This window comes from Ochotona curzoniae, unplaced genomic scaffold, assembly GCF_017591425.1.
Source record: "Ochotona curzoniae isolate NIBS_2020 unplaced genomic scaffold, NIBS_Ocur_1.0 contig_1014, whole genome shotgun sequence".
NCBI classification, from domain to species: Eukaryota; Metazoa; Chordata; class Mammalia; order Lagomorpha; family Ochotonidae; genus Ochotona; species Ochotona curzoniae.
Genome location: NW_024464920.1, coordinates 4,288,369 through 4,305,770, shown reverse-complemented (window position 1 = coordinate 4,305,770; position 17,402 = coordinate 4,288,369). Strand labels below are relative to the sequence as shown.

Here is a 17,402-nt window from a genome sequence, read left to right as displayed (position 1 = left end):
CGGTGCCAGCTCCTGCCCGCCCCGCCGCAGCCAGCCTCGCGGTCCTCCCCTCCCCGGCCCCTCGGCCCCTTTCATCTTCCCTAGACTCCGCTTGGGGTTTTGCTGGTTTCTGGGAGATAAAAACCGCCTCAAATAAGCGGCGGCGCGCTGCCAGCACAAACAGGGCCGGGAGGGCCATGTGCGCCTGGTTACCGGCCCCGGGACCCGGGAGGCCGGCGGGGGGACTAGGGGGCGGCAGGCCGGGCTGCTCGTGTGTGTGTGTGGGGGGGGGGAACCCCTCCTCTCCGCTTTTAGAAGTCTGGGGCGACGGCCCCTGCACGCTGCCTCTGTTTCCCTCCCAGGTCGTTTGGAGAGGGGCCTTGGAGACCGCCCGCCGAGTGCTGGTTGAGGGCCCGGGGAGGGCTCCGGGTCACTGGCGCTGCTCTGTCGCCGGGACCGTCGCGCCCCCTGGTGAAGTTAGCGGAGTGGAGCGCCCCGTGGCCTGGGCTTCGGCCTTTCCCTAGAACCCAGCCGTTAAGGAAGCTAGTTGGGGAGCCCTACCTGAGCCGGGATGGCCGGGCTGCGGGGGTGGGGGGGGGTGGTGGACTAGCGCCCTAATCACCGCTGCTTCTCTCTCCAGCTAGCATTGCACGGTACAAGGCAGGCACCTAACGATCCTTACCATATAACCTGTAGGGGAAAGAGCCAGGCTTCCGTGCAGGATGGTGGAAATAGCTGGCTGGAGGGATTTCTCAGACTTCCAGGAGCTGGACCTTGTGAATGAGTGACAGAGGCGATGCTAGGCGACCAAACAGGTCCTGCGTGGGCTGGAAGAGTGGCTGCCGCCTGGTTTGCCTGGCAAACCTTGCCTGCTAACTCCTCAGGGAGCCCTTGCCAGCCAGCTGCCTTAATTGCCCAGGTGACAGTGAATTAAGCTAGCAAATTAAGTTGGATTAGTGGGGAAGAGTTTAGAGTCCTGTTACTTAACCTGCTGTTATTCTTTAGAAGGATTGACTTACTTATTTGAATGCATGACGGAGCCAGTGAGAGAGAGAGAGGAAGGAGAAAGAGAGCCAGGTGAGGGAGAGATCGGGATCTTCCAAGTGAACACAGCTGGCAAAGTCTGGGCCAGGCGGAAGCCAGAAGCCGAGAAACTCCATCCTGGGCTCCCACATGGGTGACAGGAGCAGCTGGGACAGCAACAGCAAAGTCTTGGTACTTAACAAATGTGGTCTGGTGTAGGAGCAGCTTTGGGTCCCCTGGGATACATCAGTTGAGCTCCACTCTAAAACTGACTCGAGAGAGACTGCTACCATCCCCTAATACCCCCAAATCTCCATCCAGGTCTTCTCTGTGGGGGCAGAAAGCCCATTACTCCAGCCGTCAGCACTGCCTTCGCAGTGCTATATTGGCGGGAAGCTTGAGTTGAGAGCCAGGCAGCTGTCCTGTGTGTCCCAGGACATACAGGGTTTTGTTTTGATTATTTTTTTTTTACTAGTATTTATTTCTTTCTTATTGGAAAGGCAGATCAGATTTATGGAGATAAGGAGTGATAGAACTTCCAATCCTAAGTGGCTGCAATGCCCAGAGCTGAGCCAACCTGAAGCCAGGAGCCAAGGGCTTCTTCCAGGTCTCCTTTGTAGGCACAGGGTCCCAAGGTCCTGAGCCATCCACTACTGCTTTCCCAAGCCACAAGCAGGGAGCTGGATGGGAAGTAGAGTAGCCAGGACATGAACTGGTGCCCACATGGGATGCTAGCACTTTCAAAATGAGGATTTGGCCATTGAGCCATCATACTGTGCCCAGGATAGCACATTTAACAAGAGCCCTAGGTGAAGAGCTTTTTCTTTATTTCATTTTTTAAAAAAAGATTTGTTTATTTGTGGGGTCATGGTAGTAAGGCTGCCACCTGCTGTGCTGGCATCCCATACAGGTGCAGATTCTAGTCCCAGCTGCTCCACTTCTGATCTGGCTCCCTGTGAATGAGTCTGGGAAAGTGCAAGATGCCTCAAGTCCTTGAGGCCCTGCACCCACATGGGCGACCTGGAAGAACCTTATGGCTTCTGGCTTCTTCAGCCTGGCCCAGCTCTGACCTCTGTGGCCATGTGAGAGTAAAATAGCAAATGGATGATCTCTCTCAGCTGCTCTTCCTTTCAATTAAGTAAATAAATAAATAGCCCAAACATTTGTTTATGTTAAAGTTATCCTTACAGAAAGAAAGAAGAAGGGATGGATGGAGGAAGGGAGGAGGAAGGGAGGGGAGAGAAAGAGCTTCTGCCAGCTGCTTCACTCCTCAGATGGCCATAATGGTCAGAAACGAGCCAGGGGAATTTGATTAGGGTCTTTCACGTGTGGCTGACAGGTGCTCAAACACTTGGGCCGTCTTCTGCTGCTTTCCCCGGACCATTTTCAGGAAGCTGGATCAAAAGCGGAGCAGCTGGGACATGGAACTGGTGCCTGAATGGGATGCTGGAGTTCCAGGTGGTAGCTTTACCTACTATGCCACAATGTGGACCCTAATGAGGCACATTCTAAGCTCCCTTCTGGAACCTTTCTGTTTTGTGGCATGGGGTTAGCTCTTTTTGAGGATAACTTCTCAGGTTGCTAGGAACGAGAGATACAGAATCCAAAAATGCTAGAATCAGATTCTTCAGTGAGATGGGTGGCTCTTCCAAGTGGGGACTGTGTGTAATTTGAGGGGGCTCCAAAATGTGTGAAGGAAGCAAGTATTAGGAAAAAAATATGCATGGGTTTAAAATTCTTTGCACAAAAATAAAATTATTTCAATCATTTTTCATAAAATGTTTACTTATTTTTATTGGAAAGGCAGATTTCCAGAGAGCAGGAGAGACAGAAAGATCTTCCATCCTTGGTTCACTTCCCAAGTGGCTGCAATGACCAGAGCTGAGTGAATCCAAAGCCAGGAGCTTCTTCTGGGTCTCCCACGCAGGTGCAGGGTCCCAAGGCTTGGATCATCCTCCGCTGCCTTTCCAGCCACAAACAGGGAGCTGGATGGGAAGCAGAGCAGCCAGGAAATGAACTAGTGTCCATATAGGATCTTGGCTCATGCAAAATGAGGATTTAGCAACTATACTATTGTGCCGAGTCCAGCCCTGTACAATTAAAAAATAATTTGTATTAATATAAAGAGAACAGATTTTATAGATAGAATTCATTTTTTTTCTTAAAGATTTATTTATTTTTATTGGAAAGGCAGATATACAGAGGAGGAGAAACAGAGAGGAAGATCTTCCATACGATGATTCACTCCCACGTGACTGCAACAGCTGGTGCTGTGCCGATCCAAGGTCAGGAGCCAGGAGCTTCTTTCGGGTCTCCCATACGGGTACAGGGTCCCAAAGATTTGGGCCATTGTCGACTGCTTTCCTAGGCCACAAGCAGCAAGCTAGATGGGAAGTGGAGCTGCTGGGATTATCATTGCGCCCATATGGAATCCTGGGGCATTCAAGGTGAGGACTTTAGCTACTAGGCTACTGTGCCAGGCCCACCAACAGAGGGCTTAACTTGCTGTGCCACAAAGCCTGACCCTCAGCCCTCTACACTTTACACTCTACTCCTGTTATTTCGTGTGAGAAAAAATCATGTAGGGCCTGGCGTGAGAGCGTAGTGGTTAAAGTCCTCGCCTTGCACATGCCCAGTTCTCATATGGGCACCGGTTCTAATTCCAGCAGCCCTGCTTCCCATCCAACTCCATGCTTGTGGCCTGGGAAAGCAGCAGAGGACAGCCCAAAGCCCTGGGACCCTGCACCCGCATAGGAGACCTGGAGAAAGAAGTTCCTGGCTCCTGGCTTCAGATTGGCACAGCACTAGCCGTTGCGGCCTCTTGGGGAGTGAATCATCGGATGGAAGATCTTCCTCTCTGTTTCTCCTCCTCTCTGTATATCTGACTTTACAATAAAAATAAATAAGTCTTTAAAAAACCATGTAAAGCAATGAAGATACTCAGTAAATGAGGAAACCCAGTGTACAAGAATTCAGCTACTGTTCCTCTCACACACCTGCAGAAAGAGGCCCCATTCTGCTTCCGACTCCAGCTCTAGCCCCTGCCTTACAGCTGGCCCAAGATTGCAAGATGCAAGTCACTTTTTAAAAAGATTTATTTATTTATTGGAAAGTCAGATGTACAGAGAGGAGGAGAGACAGAGAGGAAGATCTTCCTTCCGATGATTCACTCCCCAAGTGAGTGCAACGGCCGATGCTATGCTGATCCAAAGCCAGGAATCCAGGAACTTTCTCCGGGTATCCCACACGGGTGCAGGGTCCCAAGGCTTTGGGCCATCCTCAACTGCTTTCCCAGGCCAGGAGCAGGGAGCTGGATGGGAAGTGGAGGTGCTGGGATTAGAACCGGTGCCCATATGGGATGCCGGTGCGTTCAAGGTGAGGACTTTAGCTGCTAGGCCACGCCGCCGGGCCTGAAAGTCACATATGTTAAAATATTTATTTATGTATTTGTTTGGAGTTGAGTGGGAGACAAGAAAAAGGAGAGAGCGAGAGGAGAGAATATCTTCCATCCACTGGTTCATGTCCCCTAGTGGCTACAATGGCCAGAGCAGAGCTGATTCAAAGCTGGGAGCCAGAAGCTTCCTCCAGGTCTCCCACATGGCCGCAGGTGCCCAAGCACCTGGGTCATCTGTTGCTGTTTTCTCAGGTGCTTTAGCAGGGAACTGCATTAGAATTGGAGTAGCTGGGACAAACTGGTGACTACATGGTATGTCCCGGCTACAGGCAGAGGCTTAATCCACTCTGCATGGTGCTGGCCTCCAATCTTTTTTTTTTTTAAATTTTATTATTTATTTAATCCGTTTGATAAGCAGAATAGCAGAGAGGGCTTCCATCGGCTGGTTCACTCCCCCAACAACTGCAATGAACCAGGGGTCCGGCTGGGCCAGGTGGAAACCAGGAACGAAGACCTCCCAGATTTCCTGTTCAAGCCTTTGTTGTCTCGGGGTACCTGAGCATGGATGGGGAGCAGAGTGGATGGGATGTGGGACCAGGCACTGCATCACAGGAGATAAGCATCCCAAGCAGCGTTCTGATCTCCCCGACCCTCACCCCTGTGCCATGTTTTTGCCAAAGTCAGAATTTCTGCATTGAGTCTATCTAGGTATAATCTCACGTTGTCAGTAAATCCCCGGCCTTCCAGGCACCCGGTCCTCTTGCAGACCCCAGGGGTCTCAGCCTCTTTCATCCTCCCGGAGGCACTTCCCGCTGCCGGCTCCCTCTGAGATGCACAGCCTGTGTTTTCCTGCCACAGCCTGGGGAGGGCTTGCTTAATTAGGTACTTCCTTCAACCTGGCTTATTTTGGGCTGAGAAAGTCAGTGGGAGACGGCTGTTAGGGAATAGATTTGGAAAATAACAACAACCACCAAATTGTAGTCTCGCTGCCACCCCCCCCCCCCAAAAAAAAATACAAGGATAAAACAACACACACACACTCCAAACACAGTGAGACCACCAATCCCTCTGGGCCTTAAAGAAGACGTCGGCGCTACGCCCCCTCCCGCCGCCAGGAGGCGCGCGCACACACCATCTCCAGCTCCGGAAGTCCATCCCGTGAGAGGACTTCCCCGCCCCTTCCGGCTAGCTTCGCGTCGCCTTGTGTCCCGTCCTGCTACCCGTCCGTCTACAAATCGAGCCCGGGAACCGAGGGAGGAGCACGGGCCGGTCGGTGGCGGCCGTCCTCGGGACTGGCAAGATGTGCTCCTTGAATTTATTCCCTCCGCCGCCGCCTCGGGGTCAGATCACCCTCTACGAGTACAACAACGAGCTGGTGACAGGCAGTAGCTATGAGAGTCTACCTCCCGACTTCCGGGGCCAAGTGGGTTGGGGCGAGGAGGGAGGGCAGCTGCGGCCGTGAGAGGCGCTGGAGTTTGTCTCAGGGCTGGAGTGAGGGTGTGGGGCCGCCCCAGGGATGGAAAGGATGCAAGAGTCTCGGGACCAGGTGGACCTGGGCGAGGAGCTGCAGCCGTGAGAGGCGCTGGAGTGAGGGTGTAGGGTTGGAGAGGATGGGAGCGAGTCACAGGTGGTAGGGGGCTCACTGGTGCTCCATGGAAAGTGTCATCAGATGGCATTCTGGTCTCTCAGAGAAGGGAGCTGAGATTGGCATTCCGCTGCATGCAGGAAGCAGGTGTCTGCAGCCCTGTGGAACTCTAGCCAAGCTCTGGGTTGAGTTCAGCATGGACCTGGGTCTCCACAGTCACACACCACCTTCTCCCGTCCTCCTCCTTTCTCTGGCTCTAGTCGATCCATCTTCCTTCCATCTTCCTCCACCTGACCAAGGACCCCCTCAAGACAGCGGGGAGGCTGGACCACGGCACCAGAGCTGCCTTCATCCATCACCGCGAGCAAGTGTGGAAAAGATGCATCAACGCTTGGTGAGCCCACGGACTGCTGAGCGTGGTGGGAAGGAGCTCATTGCTGGCCGCCTCGGACTGCTCTGCCAAAGGGTTGTTTTTAGTCAGACCTCCTCCGTTGTAGATCATAGCAAATGATCTACGGCGGGGCAGTAGTCCATTTTCTTTTTAAGATTTTATTTTTTATTGTAAAGTCAGATATACAGAGAGGAGGGGAGACGGAGAGGAAGATCTTCCATCCGATGATTCATTCCCCTGGTGACTGCAACAGCTGGTGCTGAACCGATCCAAAGCCAGGAGCCAGAAGCTTCCTCCGGGTCTCCCACACAGTTGCCGGGTCACAAGCTTTTGGGCTCGACTGCTTTTCCAGGCCACAGGCAGGGAGCTGGATGGGAAGCGGGGCTGCTGGGATTAGAACCGATGCCCATATGGGATCCCAGTGCGTGCCAGGTGAGGACTTTAGCCGTTAGGCCACCACTCTGGGCCCAGTGGTCCATTTTCTTTACAGTAGCTAGCATGGTGCTCTAGAAAGGCTTGGTGAACCGCCCTGCAGCCCCCATCCTTGCCTCGGGTCAGTACTTCTGTCTGAAGCGCTCAGTAGAGTTAGCCATCAGTTTGCCTTGAGGAATGTCCTGTGTTCATTAGGGACCTGTCACGCTGGAGCCACGGCCATCTGGGTGGTTCTTGGCACTGCCACTTTCAGCTCTGATTTTCAGCAGGTCGCGTCATCGCTCTGTGCTTGTTTCCCATGTCTGAAACGGAGCGTGTTTTATTGGTACATCGGATGAGTGAGCAGGTGTAAGCACGTTGTTGAGATCAGAACCTCTGGGTGTGAAGCCTTTGTATGTCAGCTGTGGTTACTGTTTTCACCGGTGTGATGAATTTCAGCACTTTAGGAAATTAGGTTGCTCAGCTCTTGTGATGTTTATTTGTTGTTTTTAAAGATTTGCTTCGGGGGCCCGGTGCGGTGGCGCAAGTGGTTAAGTCCTCGCCTTGCACGCCCGGGATCCCATATGGGCGCCGGTTCTAATCCCGGCAGCCCCGCTTCCCTTCCAGCTCCCTGCCTGTGGCCTGGGAAAGCAGTCGAGGACGGCCCAAAGCTTTGGGACCCTGCACCCGCGTGGGAGACCCGGAAGAGGCTCCTGGCTTCGGATCGGCATAGTATCGACCCGTTGCGGCTCACTTGGGGAGTGAATCATCGGATGGAAGATCTTCCTCTCTGTATCTCCTCTCTGTATATCCGCCTTTCCAATAAAAAATAATAAAAATAAATCTTTAAAAAAAAAAAAAAAAAGATTTGCTTCGGGCCTGGTGCTCTGGCCTAGTGGCTAAAGTCCTCACCTTGAAAGCGCCGGGATCCCATTTGGGCGCCAGTTCTAATCCCAGCAGCCCCACTTCCCATGCAGCTTCCTGCCTGTGGCCTGGGAAAGCAATTGAGCATGGCCCACATCTTTGGGACACTGCACCTGCATGGGAGACCTGGAGGAAGCTTCTGACTCCTGGCTTTGAATCAGGGCAGCACTGGCCATTGTGGTCAGTTGGGGAGTGAATCAGTGGATGGAATATCTTCCTCTCTGCCTCTCTTCCTCTCTATATAACTTTGTAATAAAAGTAAACAAAGCTTTTAAAAAAAATATTTATTTATTATTGGAAAGACTTAGAGGAGAGACGGAGAAAGATTTTCCATCCACTGGTTCACTCCCCAAGTGGCCTCAAGTGCCAGAAATGAGGAGCCTCTTCTGGGTCTTCCATGTAGGTGCAGGATCCCAAGACTTTGGACCATCCTCTGCTACCTTCCTAGGGCTCATACAGGGAGCTGGACGGGAAGTGGAGCAGCCAGGATACGAACCAGCGCCCATGTGCGGTCCTGGCGCTCGAAGATGTAGGATTAGCCAGTTGAACCATTCTGCTGGGTCTGAGTGTGTTCATTTGTAATAAGAAATTGCAGACACGCACATGTGGTCCCACCAATCGCTTCATGAGCCGTTGTGTATTTCACAGTACGTGGCCTGTCACACTTAGATGTTTAGCCTTGGAGTGAAGTTGAACATGACCTGAGTGTCTGCAGGAGCCCTCCGTTCCTGGCCGCTTCCTCACCTTTGACCTTTCTAGCTACGTCTCCTCGGCCTTCTCAGGGCCTCCTGATGTGGACTTACGTGTCCGTGTTCCTCGGGTTGAATTTCCAGCTGAGACACCAGCCTGGGTGTGCACGTGGCCCATATGCTGCTGCTTGCCCAGGCACATCAGCAGGGAACTGAGTTGGAAGTGGAGCAGCTAGGACTCAAACCAGTGTGATGCTTGTGTCACAGTTGGTGGCTTAAACCCCCTATGCCACAGCGTGGGCCCCCGGGAGTTCCTGGGTTTGCCAGATGTCAGTGCTGGGATATTCCAGTAACACACATTCTTGCTGTTCACATCCAGCCTTCATTTCCTCTCCAAACCTCCTCAGGTGATTCTTTGAGGGGCAAGTCGTTTAAGTGGAGGGTGTGGGAGCTGCAGGTGGTTGAATCCCACTGTTTGCCCTCTGGCTCCTCTTCATCCTGTTTAGCTCTGAATCCCCATTTTCTCATTTGAAAATGCCATGATGACAAGAGATCATGTGAAGCAGCTAGCCCAGGGCCTGGTCCATGGCAGGTGTCTTGAATGATGCCGTGACTGCCTGGTGGCGTCTTGATACTACATGTTCCCAAATTGATGACGAATTAGTCCCGAGGTCTTGTCCATTTTACTTCCTGGCTTTTCTTATCTCCATTCCTGCTAGTTCAGGTTACTTGGGTGTGTATTTTTCTACATTCCTCAAGTAGTCTGTTCACTAATTCCTTTTTTTTTTTTTCCTTTTTAATATTTATTTACTTATTTGAGGGAGTTACAGAGAAGTCTTGCATCGGTTGATTCTCTCCCCAGATGGTCATAATGAACAGGGCTGAGCCAAAGCCAGGAGCTTTTTCTGGGTCTCCCATGTGGGTACAGGAGCCCAAAGACTCGAGCCATCCTCCACTACTCTCCCAGGCGCAGGGAGCAGGGAGCTGGATCGGAAGTTGAGCAGCTGGAATGCTACCTGGCACCTGTATGGGACCCCTGTGCTGCAGTTTAACATGCCGAGCCAGCCCCCACTGAGTTCCTTTCTCTCCATTCTGATTCTCCCTTAATCTGTAGCCAGACTTTTTTTTTTCCTGAAATGCTGACATGGCTATTTTTTCCCTTTGCTTAAAACCCTTTGGTGGGAGCAGGCATTGCGGCACAGCAGCTGAAGCCACAGCTTGGGATGCCCACATCCCATCCTGGATCCCAGCTCCCCTGCTGCCTCACCTGGGGAGGCTGCCGATGGTGGCGCAGGTGGCTGGGTCCCTGACACCACACAGGAATCCTGGATGGAGTTCCAGGCTCTCCACTTTAGCCTGGTCCAGCCTTGGCTCTTGTGAGCATTTTGAATAGTTGTTTGTTGGTGACTGATTGATAGTTATAACAAAGAACCGAGGGGGTCGGAGCCGTCTGACACACGGCCTCCTCTCTCTCCTAGGCGCGATGTGGGCCTTTTTGGGGTGCTGAATGAAATTGCAAACGCAGAGGAAGAGGGTAAGTATTTTTGTCCAGTCCTCCTGGCTCTGTCCTGGCTTATTTCCTCGCTCCATTCCTCTTGGACTCTCCCCCGCACTTCTGGGGCCCTGGTGTCTTTGCCTTTGTCCCTTTTCTCCTCCCCCTGTCACCTGCTCCCCTTCTTCTCCAGGTAGCTCCTGAGTGAGGTGTCAGAGCACTCGTTGTGCAGGGGGATGTGGGGATGCCTTTGACCTTGCTTGTCTCTCACCTGAGGGGGTGTTCACCGGGTGTGCTGGGAGATGACTCTGTCAGAACTGCTGCCCTCCCCTCTCCACAGTGTTCCAGTGGGTGAAGACGGCGTCCAGCTGGGCCCTGGCACTGTGCCGATGGGCATCCTCCCTCCACGGCTCCCTGTTCCCCCACCTGTCCGTGAGTTCGCCCTGCTTGCTGCCGCGCTCGCTCAGCCCTTAGAGTGGGGGTGGGAATGGGAAGGGGTCGTCCGGCTGCCCTGTGTGGGGACACCGAGGCCTGTTCTGTCCCTGCAGCTCAGGAGTGAAGATCTGATTGCCGAGTTTGCCCAGGTCACCAATTGGTGAGTGCACCAGCTCTGGGGGCACCTTGTAACTCCTTATGGAGGGAGGGAGGGCAAGGCAGAGACTCCTCTGCTCACTGCTTTTCTGGCTGCTCTGTATGCTCACCGTTCCCTCCCCCACTAACCAAAATAGGATAAATCACTCCCTCACTCATTTTTTGTAAGATTTATTTACTTTTATTTGAAAGGCCAAATTAGAGAAAGAAATATCTTCCATCCACTAGTTCATACCCCAAATAGCTGCAATGGCCTGAGCTGGCTGGGTACTGAAGCTGGGAGGTAGAAGCTTCTCCCAGGTCTTCCATATGGTTCCAGGGACCCAAGGACTTGAGCTGTCCTCTGCTGCTTCTCCAGGCTCATGTGTGGGGTGGGAACTGGTTTGGCAGTGGTGCAACTGGAACTCAAACCAGTGCCCACGTGAGATGCAGGTGGAGGCTTCATATGCTACACCACCGCACTGGCCCTGCCAAGGGGAACTGGCTTGGGGGCTGGGGTGGGGCCGGGGTGGGGCCGGGACAGGTTCCAAGTCTGCAGGCTCACCTCCACCCCAGGTCCAACTGCTGCTTGCGGGTCTTTGCATGGCACCCCCACACCAACAAGTTTGCGGTGGCCCTGCTGGATGACTCGATTCGGGTGTACAATGCCAACAGGTATGTGTGGGTGTGTGGCTGCAGTCCCTGAACTTGGCCCACAGGGCTCCTTTCAGAGAACCCCTGTCACATGGGTTTGTCCTTGTTGTAGCCCTGGGGGGGAGAACAGGAGGTGGGATGGAAGGGTGTGTGGGGGGGTGTCCGCTTTTCTTCTTAAAGCGCATCTGTTGCCCTGAGCTCTGGGGTCCCCACTGTAACTCAGCCCCTGTGCCTAACCCCCAGCACCATCGTCCCCTCCCTCAAGCACCGGCTGCAGCGGAATGTGGCAGCCCTGGCCTGGAAGCCCCTCAGTGCCTCGGTGCTGGCTGTCGCCTGCCAGAGCTGTATCCTCATCTGGACCCTGGACCCTACCTCCTTGTCCACACGGTAAGGAACCCGCCACCTCCCACCCAGCTCACCCTGGCCTTGTGCGGTGGTGGCCGCGGGGGTAGAGGTGGTGGTTCATGAGGGGGTCTGGAGGCTCCCAGTTCAACCCAGGACTGCAGTGGGGGGCAAAGCTAAGGTCTGGGTGGGCTGCCGAGAAGGTGCCAATGGAGAGGAAGGGGCGGGACTGAAAATGGAAAGAGGACTTGCCATAGGCTTAATGGAAGGGGGCGGGCAGTGAGAGCAGGAGCCAATGAAATTAGAAAACAGTCTCCAGGGGACTAATTCAAAATGAACCAGAAATTGGCTCTTCACTTTTTTTTTCCATGATTTATTTTTATTTTAAATGGCAGTTAGAGAGACAGACAGAGATCTTCCATCCTCTGGTTCACTTCCCAAATGGTGCATTGGCCAGAGCTGAGCTGATCCGGAGCCAGAAGCTTCTTCCAGCTGTTTAGCAGGGAGCTGGATGGGAAGTAGGGCAGCCAGGACTGAAACTGGTGCTTGCAAGGGGATGCCAGTCCCTCGAGCAGTGGCTTAACACACTATGCCAATTGTTGGCCCCTTAAGTGAATCTTAAGAAATAGGAAAAATTACAGTAGATCCTAGGAGCCAGTGTTGCAATGTTGGAGGTTAAGCCCCTGCCTGTGACGTGGGCATCCCTTATGAGCTCCAGTTTGAATTTCAGCTGTTCTGTTTTTCCTTTTTTAAGATTTATTTTTATTGCAAAGTCAGATACACAGAGAGGAATATCTTTCATCCGCTGATTCACTCCCCAAGCAGCTACAATGCCTGGAGCTGAGCTAATCCAAAGCCAGGAGCCAGGAGCCTCCTCTGGGTCTCCCAACAGGTGCAGGGTCCCAAGGCTTTGGACCGTCTTCGACTGCTTTCCCAGGCCACAGGCAGGGAGCTGGATGAGAAGTGGAGCAGCTGGGATAAAAACCAGCGTCTATATGGGATCCCAATGCATGCAAGGCAAGGACTTTAGCCACTAGGCTACTGCACGGGGCCCAGCTGTTGTGCTCCTAATCCAGCTCTCTGCTGGTGCACCTAAGAAAGGAGGGGAAGATGACCCCAGTGTCTGGGTTCCTGCCACCCATGTGCGAGACCCAGGTGGCGTTTTAGGTTCCTGGCTTTGAGCTGGCTCGACTTGGGACCATTATGGCCATCTGGGGAGTGAATTGATAGATGGATGATGTCTCTTTGGGTCTTTTCCTCTTCTTCTTCATGCCTTTCTAAAAAGGAAATATTAAAAAAAAAAACTTTTAAAAAGTAAAAGGGAAGATAAACCCTCGCCATTGTAGCCATGTGAGGGGAAAACCTGCTGATGAAAGACCTCGGGGTCTCTTACGTCAGTTCACGTCCTGGTTGCCCCCTCTGTTCCGGCTCCTGCTAATGCACCTGGAAAAGCAGCAGAGCATGGAACAAATACTTGGTTCCTGCAGCCAGCTGGGAGCCCCGGGAGCTGGGAGCTCCTGGCTTCAGATCAGCTCAGTTCTAGCCGTTGCTGCTAACTGGGGAGTGAACCAATAGAGGGAAGATCAGCTCCACTCTGGCTGTTTGTGTCTACTTGGGGAGTAAATTAATTTATTTCAATAAAATAAAAATAAAACAAATCTTAAAAATAAATAGAACATCAAATAATTTCCTTTGCCTAAGTAGGGTTCCAGAAAATTAAAAACCATTTATGCTTAAGAAATCTATTAACATGTGTCAGCCAAGGAAGGACAGTGTTTAGAGTGATAAATGTCCTCAGACAGTTCCAGATGAAAAGACACAGTTTAAAAGAAACAGTCAATCTAAAACAAATATTTTTGTGAAATGTTATTTTTTAAAGATTTGTTTTTGAAAGGCAGATGTACAGAGAGAAGGAGAGACAAGAGAAAGATCATCCATCTGCTGGTTCACTTCCCAAGTGGCTGCAGTGTCTCCTATATCGGTGCAGGGTCCCAAGGACCTGGGTGATTCTCCACTGCCTTCTCAGGCCACAAGCAGAGAGTTGGATTGGAAGTGGAGCCGCTGCCAGGACTTGAACCAAGTGCCCACAGGGGACGCCAGAGCCACAGATGGAGGATTAGCTTGTTGAACCATGGCACCCTGGATAGGCAGATTTACAGAGAGAAGGAGAGACAGAGATCTTCCATCTCTTGATTCACTTCCCAAATGGCCACAGTGGTTAATGCTGGGCCCATCTGAAGCTGGGATCCAGGAGCTTCTTCTGGGTCTCCTAGGTGGGTGCAGGGACCCAAGCCCTTGGACCATCCTCCACAGCTTTCCCAAACCCTAAGCACGGAGCTGAATGGGATGTGGCATAGTTGGGACACGAGCCAGTGGCCATGTGCGTGCAGGTGGAGGCTTAGGATGCTGTGCCATGGTGCTGGCTCCCATAAAGGTACTTACTCACAACCAGTAGCTACCATATTAAATGATGAAACAGAAAATGCTACAAGTATTTGCAGAGGGACTACAGAAATTTTCCCACTGCTGGTTCATTCCTCAAACGCCCACCATAGCCCGGGCCGTCTCCGTCTCATGCGAGTGGCAGCAACCCAAGTGTTGGAATCATCACTCACTGCTTTCCAGGATGTGAATTAGCAAGATGCTGGACAGGAAATGGAGACAGGACTCTATCCCTAGCTACTGTGAGAGGGGGGGATGCAGGCGTCCTGTGCAGCAGCCTAACGTGCTGTGCCACAGTGCTTGCCCCCAGCTCTTACACAGTGGATAGTGTGGTGTAGTGCAAACTCTTCAGCAGATCACTTGTTGGTGTGTTGTTTTTTAGATTTATTTTACCTTTATTGGAAAGTCAGATATACAGAGAGGTAGGAGAGACAGGAAGATCCTCCATCTTTACTCCCCAAGTGGCCGTAACAACCGGAGCTGAGCTGATCTGAAGCCAGGAGCCCCCTCTGGGTCTCCTATGTGGGTGCAGGGTCCCAAAGCTTCGGGCTATTCTCGACTGCCCCCACAGGCCACAAGCAGGGAGCTGAATGGGAATGGGGGCCGGCAGGACACAAACAGGTGCCCATATGGGGTCCTGGCTTGTGCAAGGCAAGGACTTCAGCCACTAGGCCACTGTGCCAGACACCTGTTGGTATTTTTTTTAAAGAACCTGTTAAACAATGACATAGCTATGATGGATAGATATAGAAAAGTATTTTTATAGCACTTAGAAATGTTCTATTACTGTAATCTGAATGTCCACTTGTAGAGGCATGACATATAAAGTGTAATTCATATACCCAGTAAAGTACACTGGGGCCATTGGAAAGAGCAAGGTGGATTTCTGAGAATTGATTTCCTAAAAAGATTTGAGAGGAAACTGCAGAGGAACCGTTGTGCCTCAGTGGAGCTAAATGTGCTTACAGACAGGCTGGAGGTGGAGGCAAGGGCGGCATCTGTGGCACTGGAGCCCCAAAGTTGGAGCAACCACAGGGGATGCCCCTGGCAGGGTCCAGCCTCAGGCAGTGGCCTGTCCTTGTACACACGTGTCTATCCTATGCCCAGGCTGGGAGGCATCAGGACAGCAAGGGGCAGAGGGCCGAGCTGGGGTGCTGTAGGTCCCCCTGCCGAGAGGAGAGACCAGCCCTTGAGAAATGGGCTTCCCTAGCCAGGCTGGATGGGCCAGGCTGAGGGGCTGGCTCCCTGCAGCCTGTGCGGAGAGCTTCCTGCCCTTCAGCCTGGTCCCTGGGTCGCTGTAACCCACAGGACGTGCCTGTGGGGTAGGGGCAAGTGCCAGGATCCTTCCTGCCTGGGTTTGAGCGCACAGGAACCGTTGGGATCGAGAGGGTTCAGGTTTTAGACAGAGGCGGCATGGGAGCGGAATTGTCCTTTCTTGCTGTCCTCTGACCCCGCACACTCCGTTGTCCCTGAACAGGCCCTCTTCTGGCTGCGCTCAAGTGCTGTCTCACCCTGGGCACGCACCCGTCACTAGCCTGGCCTGGGCCCCCAGCGGGGGGCGCCTGCTGTCCGCTTCCCCCGTAGGTGCTGCCATCCTGGTGAGTTGGCTTAGGGTTGTTTCAGCTAGCCCTTTGGTGTCCAGGAAAGCATCCCAAGGGATGAGTGTTGCCTACTGGAGGACAGCATGGGGGAGTGAGGGGAGGGGAGGGACCTGCCGGGAAGGCGCTTCCCCATCCACATCCCTGGAGCCTTAAGATTGCTCTGCACAGACAACCCTGGGCCAGCCTAGGGCTCAGCCCAGGCTCCTCCCTGCCTCTCCCCGCTGACCCCTGCACCTAGCAGAGATGGGAGGGTGCTGACTGCTTTGCCCGGCCCTCCTAGGTGTGGGATGTCTCCACAGAGACCTGTGTCCCCCTTCACTGGTTCCGTGGAGGTGGGGTTACCAACCTGCTCTGGTCCCCTGATGGCAGCAAAGTCCTGGCCACCACGCCTTCAGCTGTCTTCCGGTGAGCACTGGGCAGTGGGGGTAGGGGTGGCAGGGAGTGAGCGAGCCGCTGGCACAGCTCTTGGGGCCATGTTTGTCATGCCAAGCCTCTGAGCTATTTGCCTCTCCTTGGCTCTCAGAGTGTGGGAGGCCCAGATGTGGACTTGTGAGAGGTGGCCCACCCTCTCAGGGCGCTGTCAGGTAAGCGGGACTGGGGACGTGGGGAGGGGCCCTGACCTGCCTGCTTCTCCTCTCTCCTACTTTCCTGTCACCTCCCTCTCCCCAGACTGGCTGCTGGAGCCCAGATGGAAGCCGGCTGCTATTCACCGTTCTAGGGGAACCGCTCATTTACTCCTTGTCATTCCCAGAACGCTGCGGTACGTGAGGGCAGGCAGCGCTTCAGGCCAGGGGACATCTCGGAGGGCAGAGGGAGGTGACATGCCTGTGATGGGCTGGTGGGGCCCTGTGCTCTCACCTGCAGGTGAGGGAAAGGGCTGCGTGGGAGGGGCCAAGTCAGCCACCATCGTGGCAGATCTGTCTGAGACAACCATCCAGACCCCTGATGGTGAAGAGAGGTGAGTTGCAAGGCCCAGCCCAGGTGAGGGAGGTGGGAGAGACACATGCTGTGCTGGCCTAAGCCTAGGACCCACCCCGCCCCACCCCGCAGGCTTGGGGGTGAAGCCCACTCCATGGTCTGGGACCCCAGCGGGGAACGGCTGGCTGTGCTCATGAAGGGTAAGTGGCTGGGCCCTGCCGGCCCCTCCGTTCACCCACGGTGCCCATGCCCTGGGATGCCACCTCCCTAGCCTTGGATTCATTTCCTTTAGGAAACCCCCGGGTGCGGGATGGCACACCTGTCATTCTCCTGTTTCGCACACGTAACAGCCCCGTGTTTGAGCTGCTTCCGTGGTAAGTACAGGACAGGCCTGTGGGCCACCCGCCGCCCAGCATGGCATGCAGGTGCTGCCATTTGCCTCCCTCTGCTTCTCTCTAGCGGCATCATCCAGGGGGAGCCAGGAGCCCAGGCCCAGCTCATCACTTTCCACCCTTCCTTCAGTAAAGGGGCCCTGCTCAGTGTGGTAAGCATGCCAGGCTGCTGGGGGCTGGGATGGGCTGGGGATGCTAAGGGCAGCCACGGAGCTTCCCCTGTGCCCTGGCCCTGACCATGGCCTTCTGCACCCTGCAGTGTTGGTCCACAGGTTGCATCGCCCACATCCCTCTGTACTTTGTCAACGCTCAGTTCCCACGGTTTAGCCCTGTGCTGGGACGGGCCCAGGAGTTCCCGGTTGGTGGCGGCTCCACTCTGCACGACCTGCCCCTCTTCACAGAGATGTCCCCCATCTCTGCCCCTTGGGACCCTCCCTCCGGGCCACCACCTGCTCGGACACAATCCCCTCATCCGCACCTCCAATAAAACCCTGTTTTACTTCATCACTAGTCTAGTTTCCTGGGAGTTGCATGGGGTATTGTGGAGGGGGCATGGACTTGGACAACCCTGTCCACATCCTGTGGATCTGGATGT

The 17,402-nt window shown here is 53.7% G+C and overlaps 1 protein-coding gene across 2 annotated transcripts; it reads left to right on the top strand.

The window, feature by feature from the left end:
- The first annotated feature begins 5,607 nt into the window (after positions 1 to 5,607).
- AAAS (aladin WD repeat nucleoporin) lies at positions 5,608 to 17,311 on the top strand. Of its 2 annotated transcripts, XM_040989196.1 has the most exons (16): positions 5,608 to 5,819; positions 6,242 to 6,375; positions 9,875 to 9,930; positions 10,229 to 10,320; positions 10,437 to 10,483; positions 11,035 to 11,133; positions 11,356 to 11,499; positions 15,374 to 15,494; positions 15,778 to 15,902; positions 16,021 to 16,081; positions 16,167 to 16,257; positions 16,362 to 16,455; positions 16,548 to 16,615; positions 16,708 to 16,789; positions 16,875 to 16,959; positions 17,067 to 17,311. In XM_040989196.1, the coding sequence occupies exons 1-16, from the start codon at positions 5,697 to 5,699 to the stop codon at positions 17,292 to 17,294; spliced, it is 1,650 nt and encodes a 549-aa protein (XP_040845130.1). In that variant the 5' UTR covers positions 5,608 to 5,696; the 3' UTR covers positions 17,295 to 17,311. The 2 variants fall into 2 exon arrangements, with proteins under 2 accessions (XP_040845130.1, XP_040845138.1); XM_040989204.1 differs by lacking the exon at positions 11,035 to 11,133.
- The last annotated feature ends 91 nt before the right edge of the window (positions 17,312 to 17,402 follow it).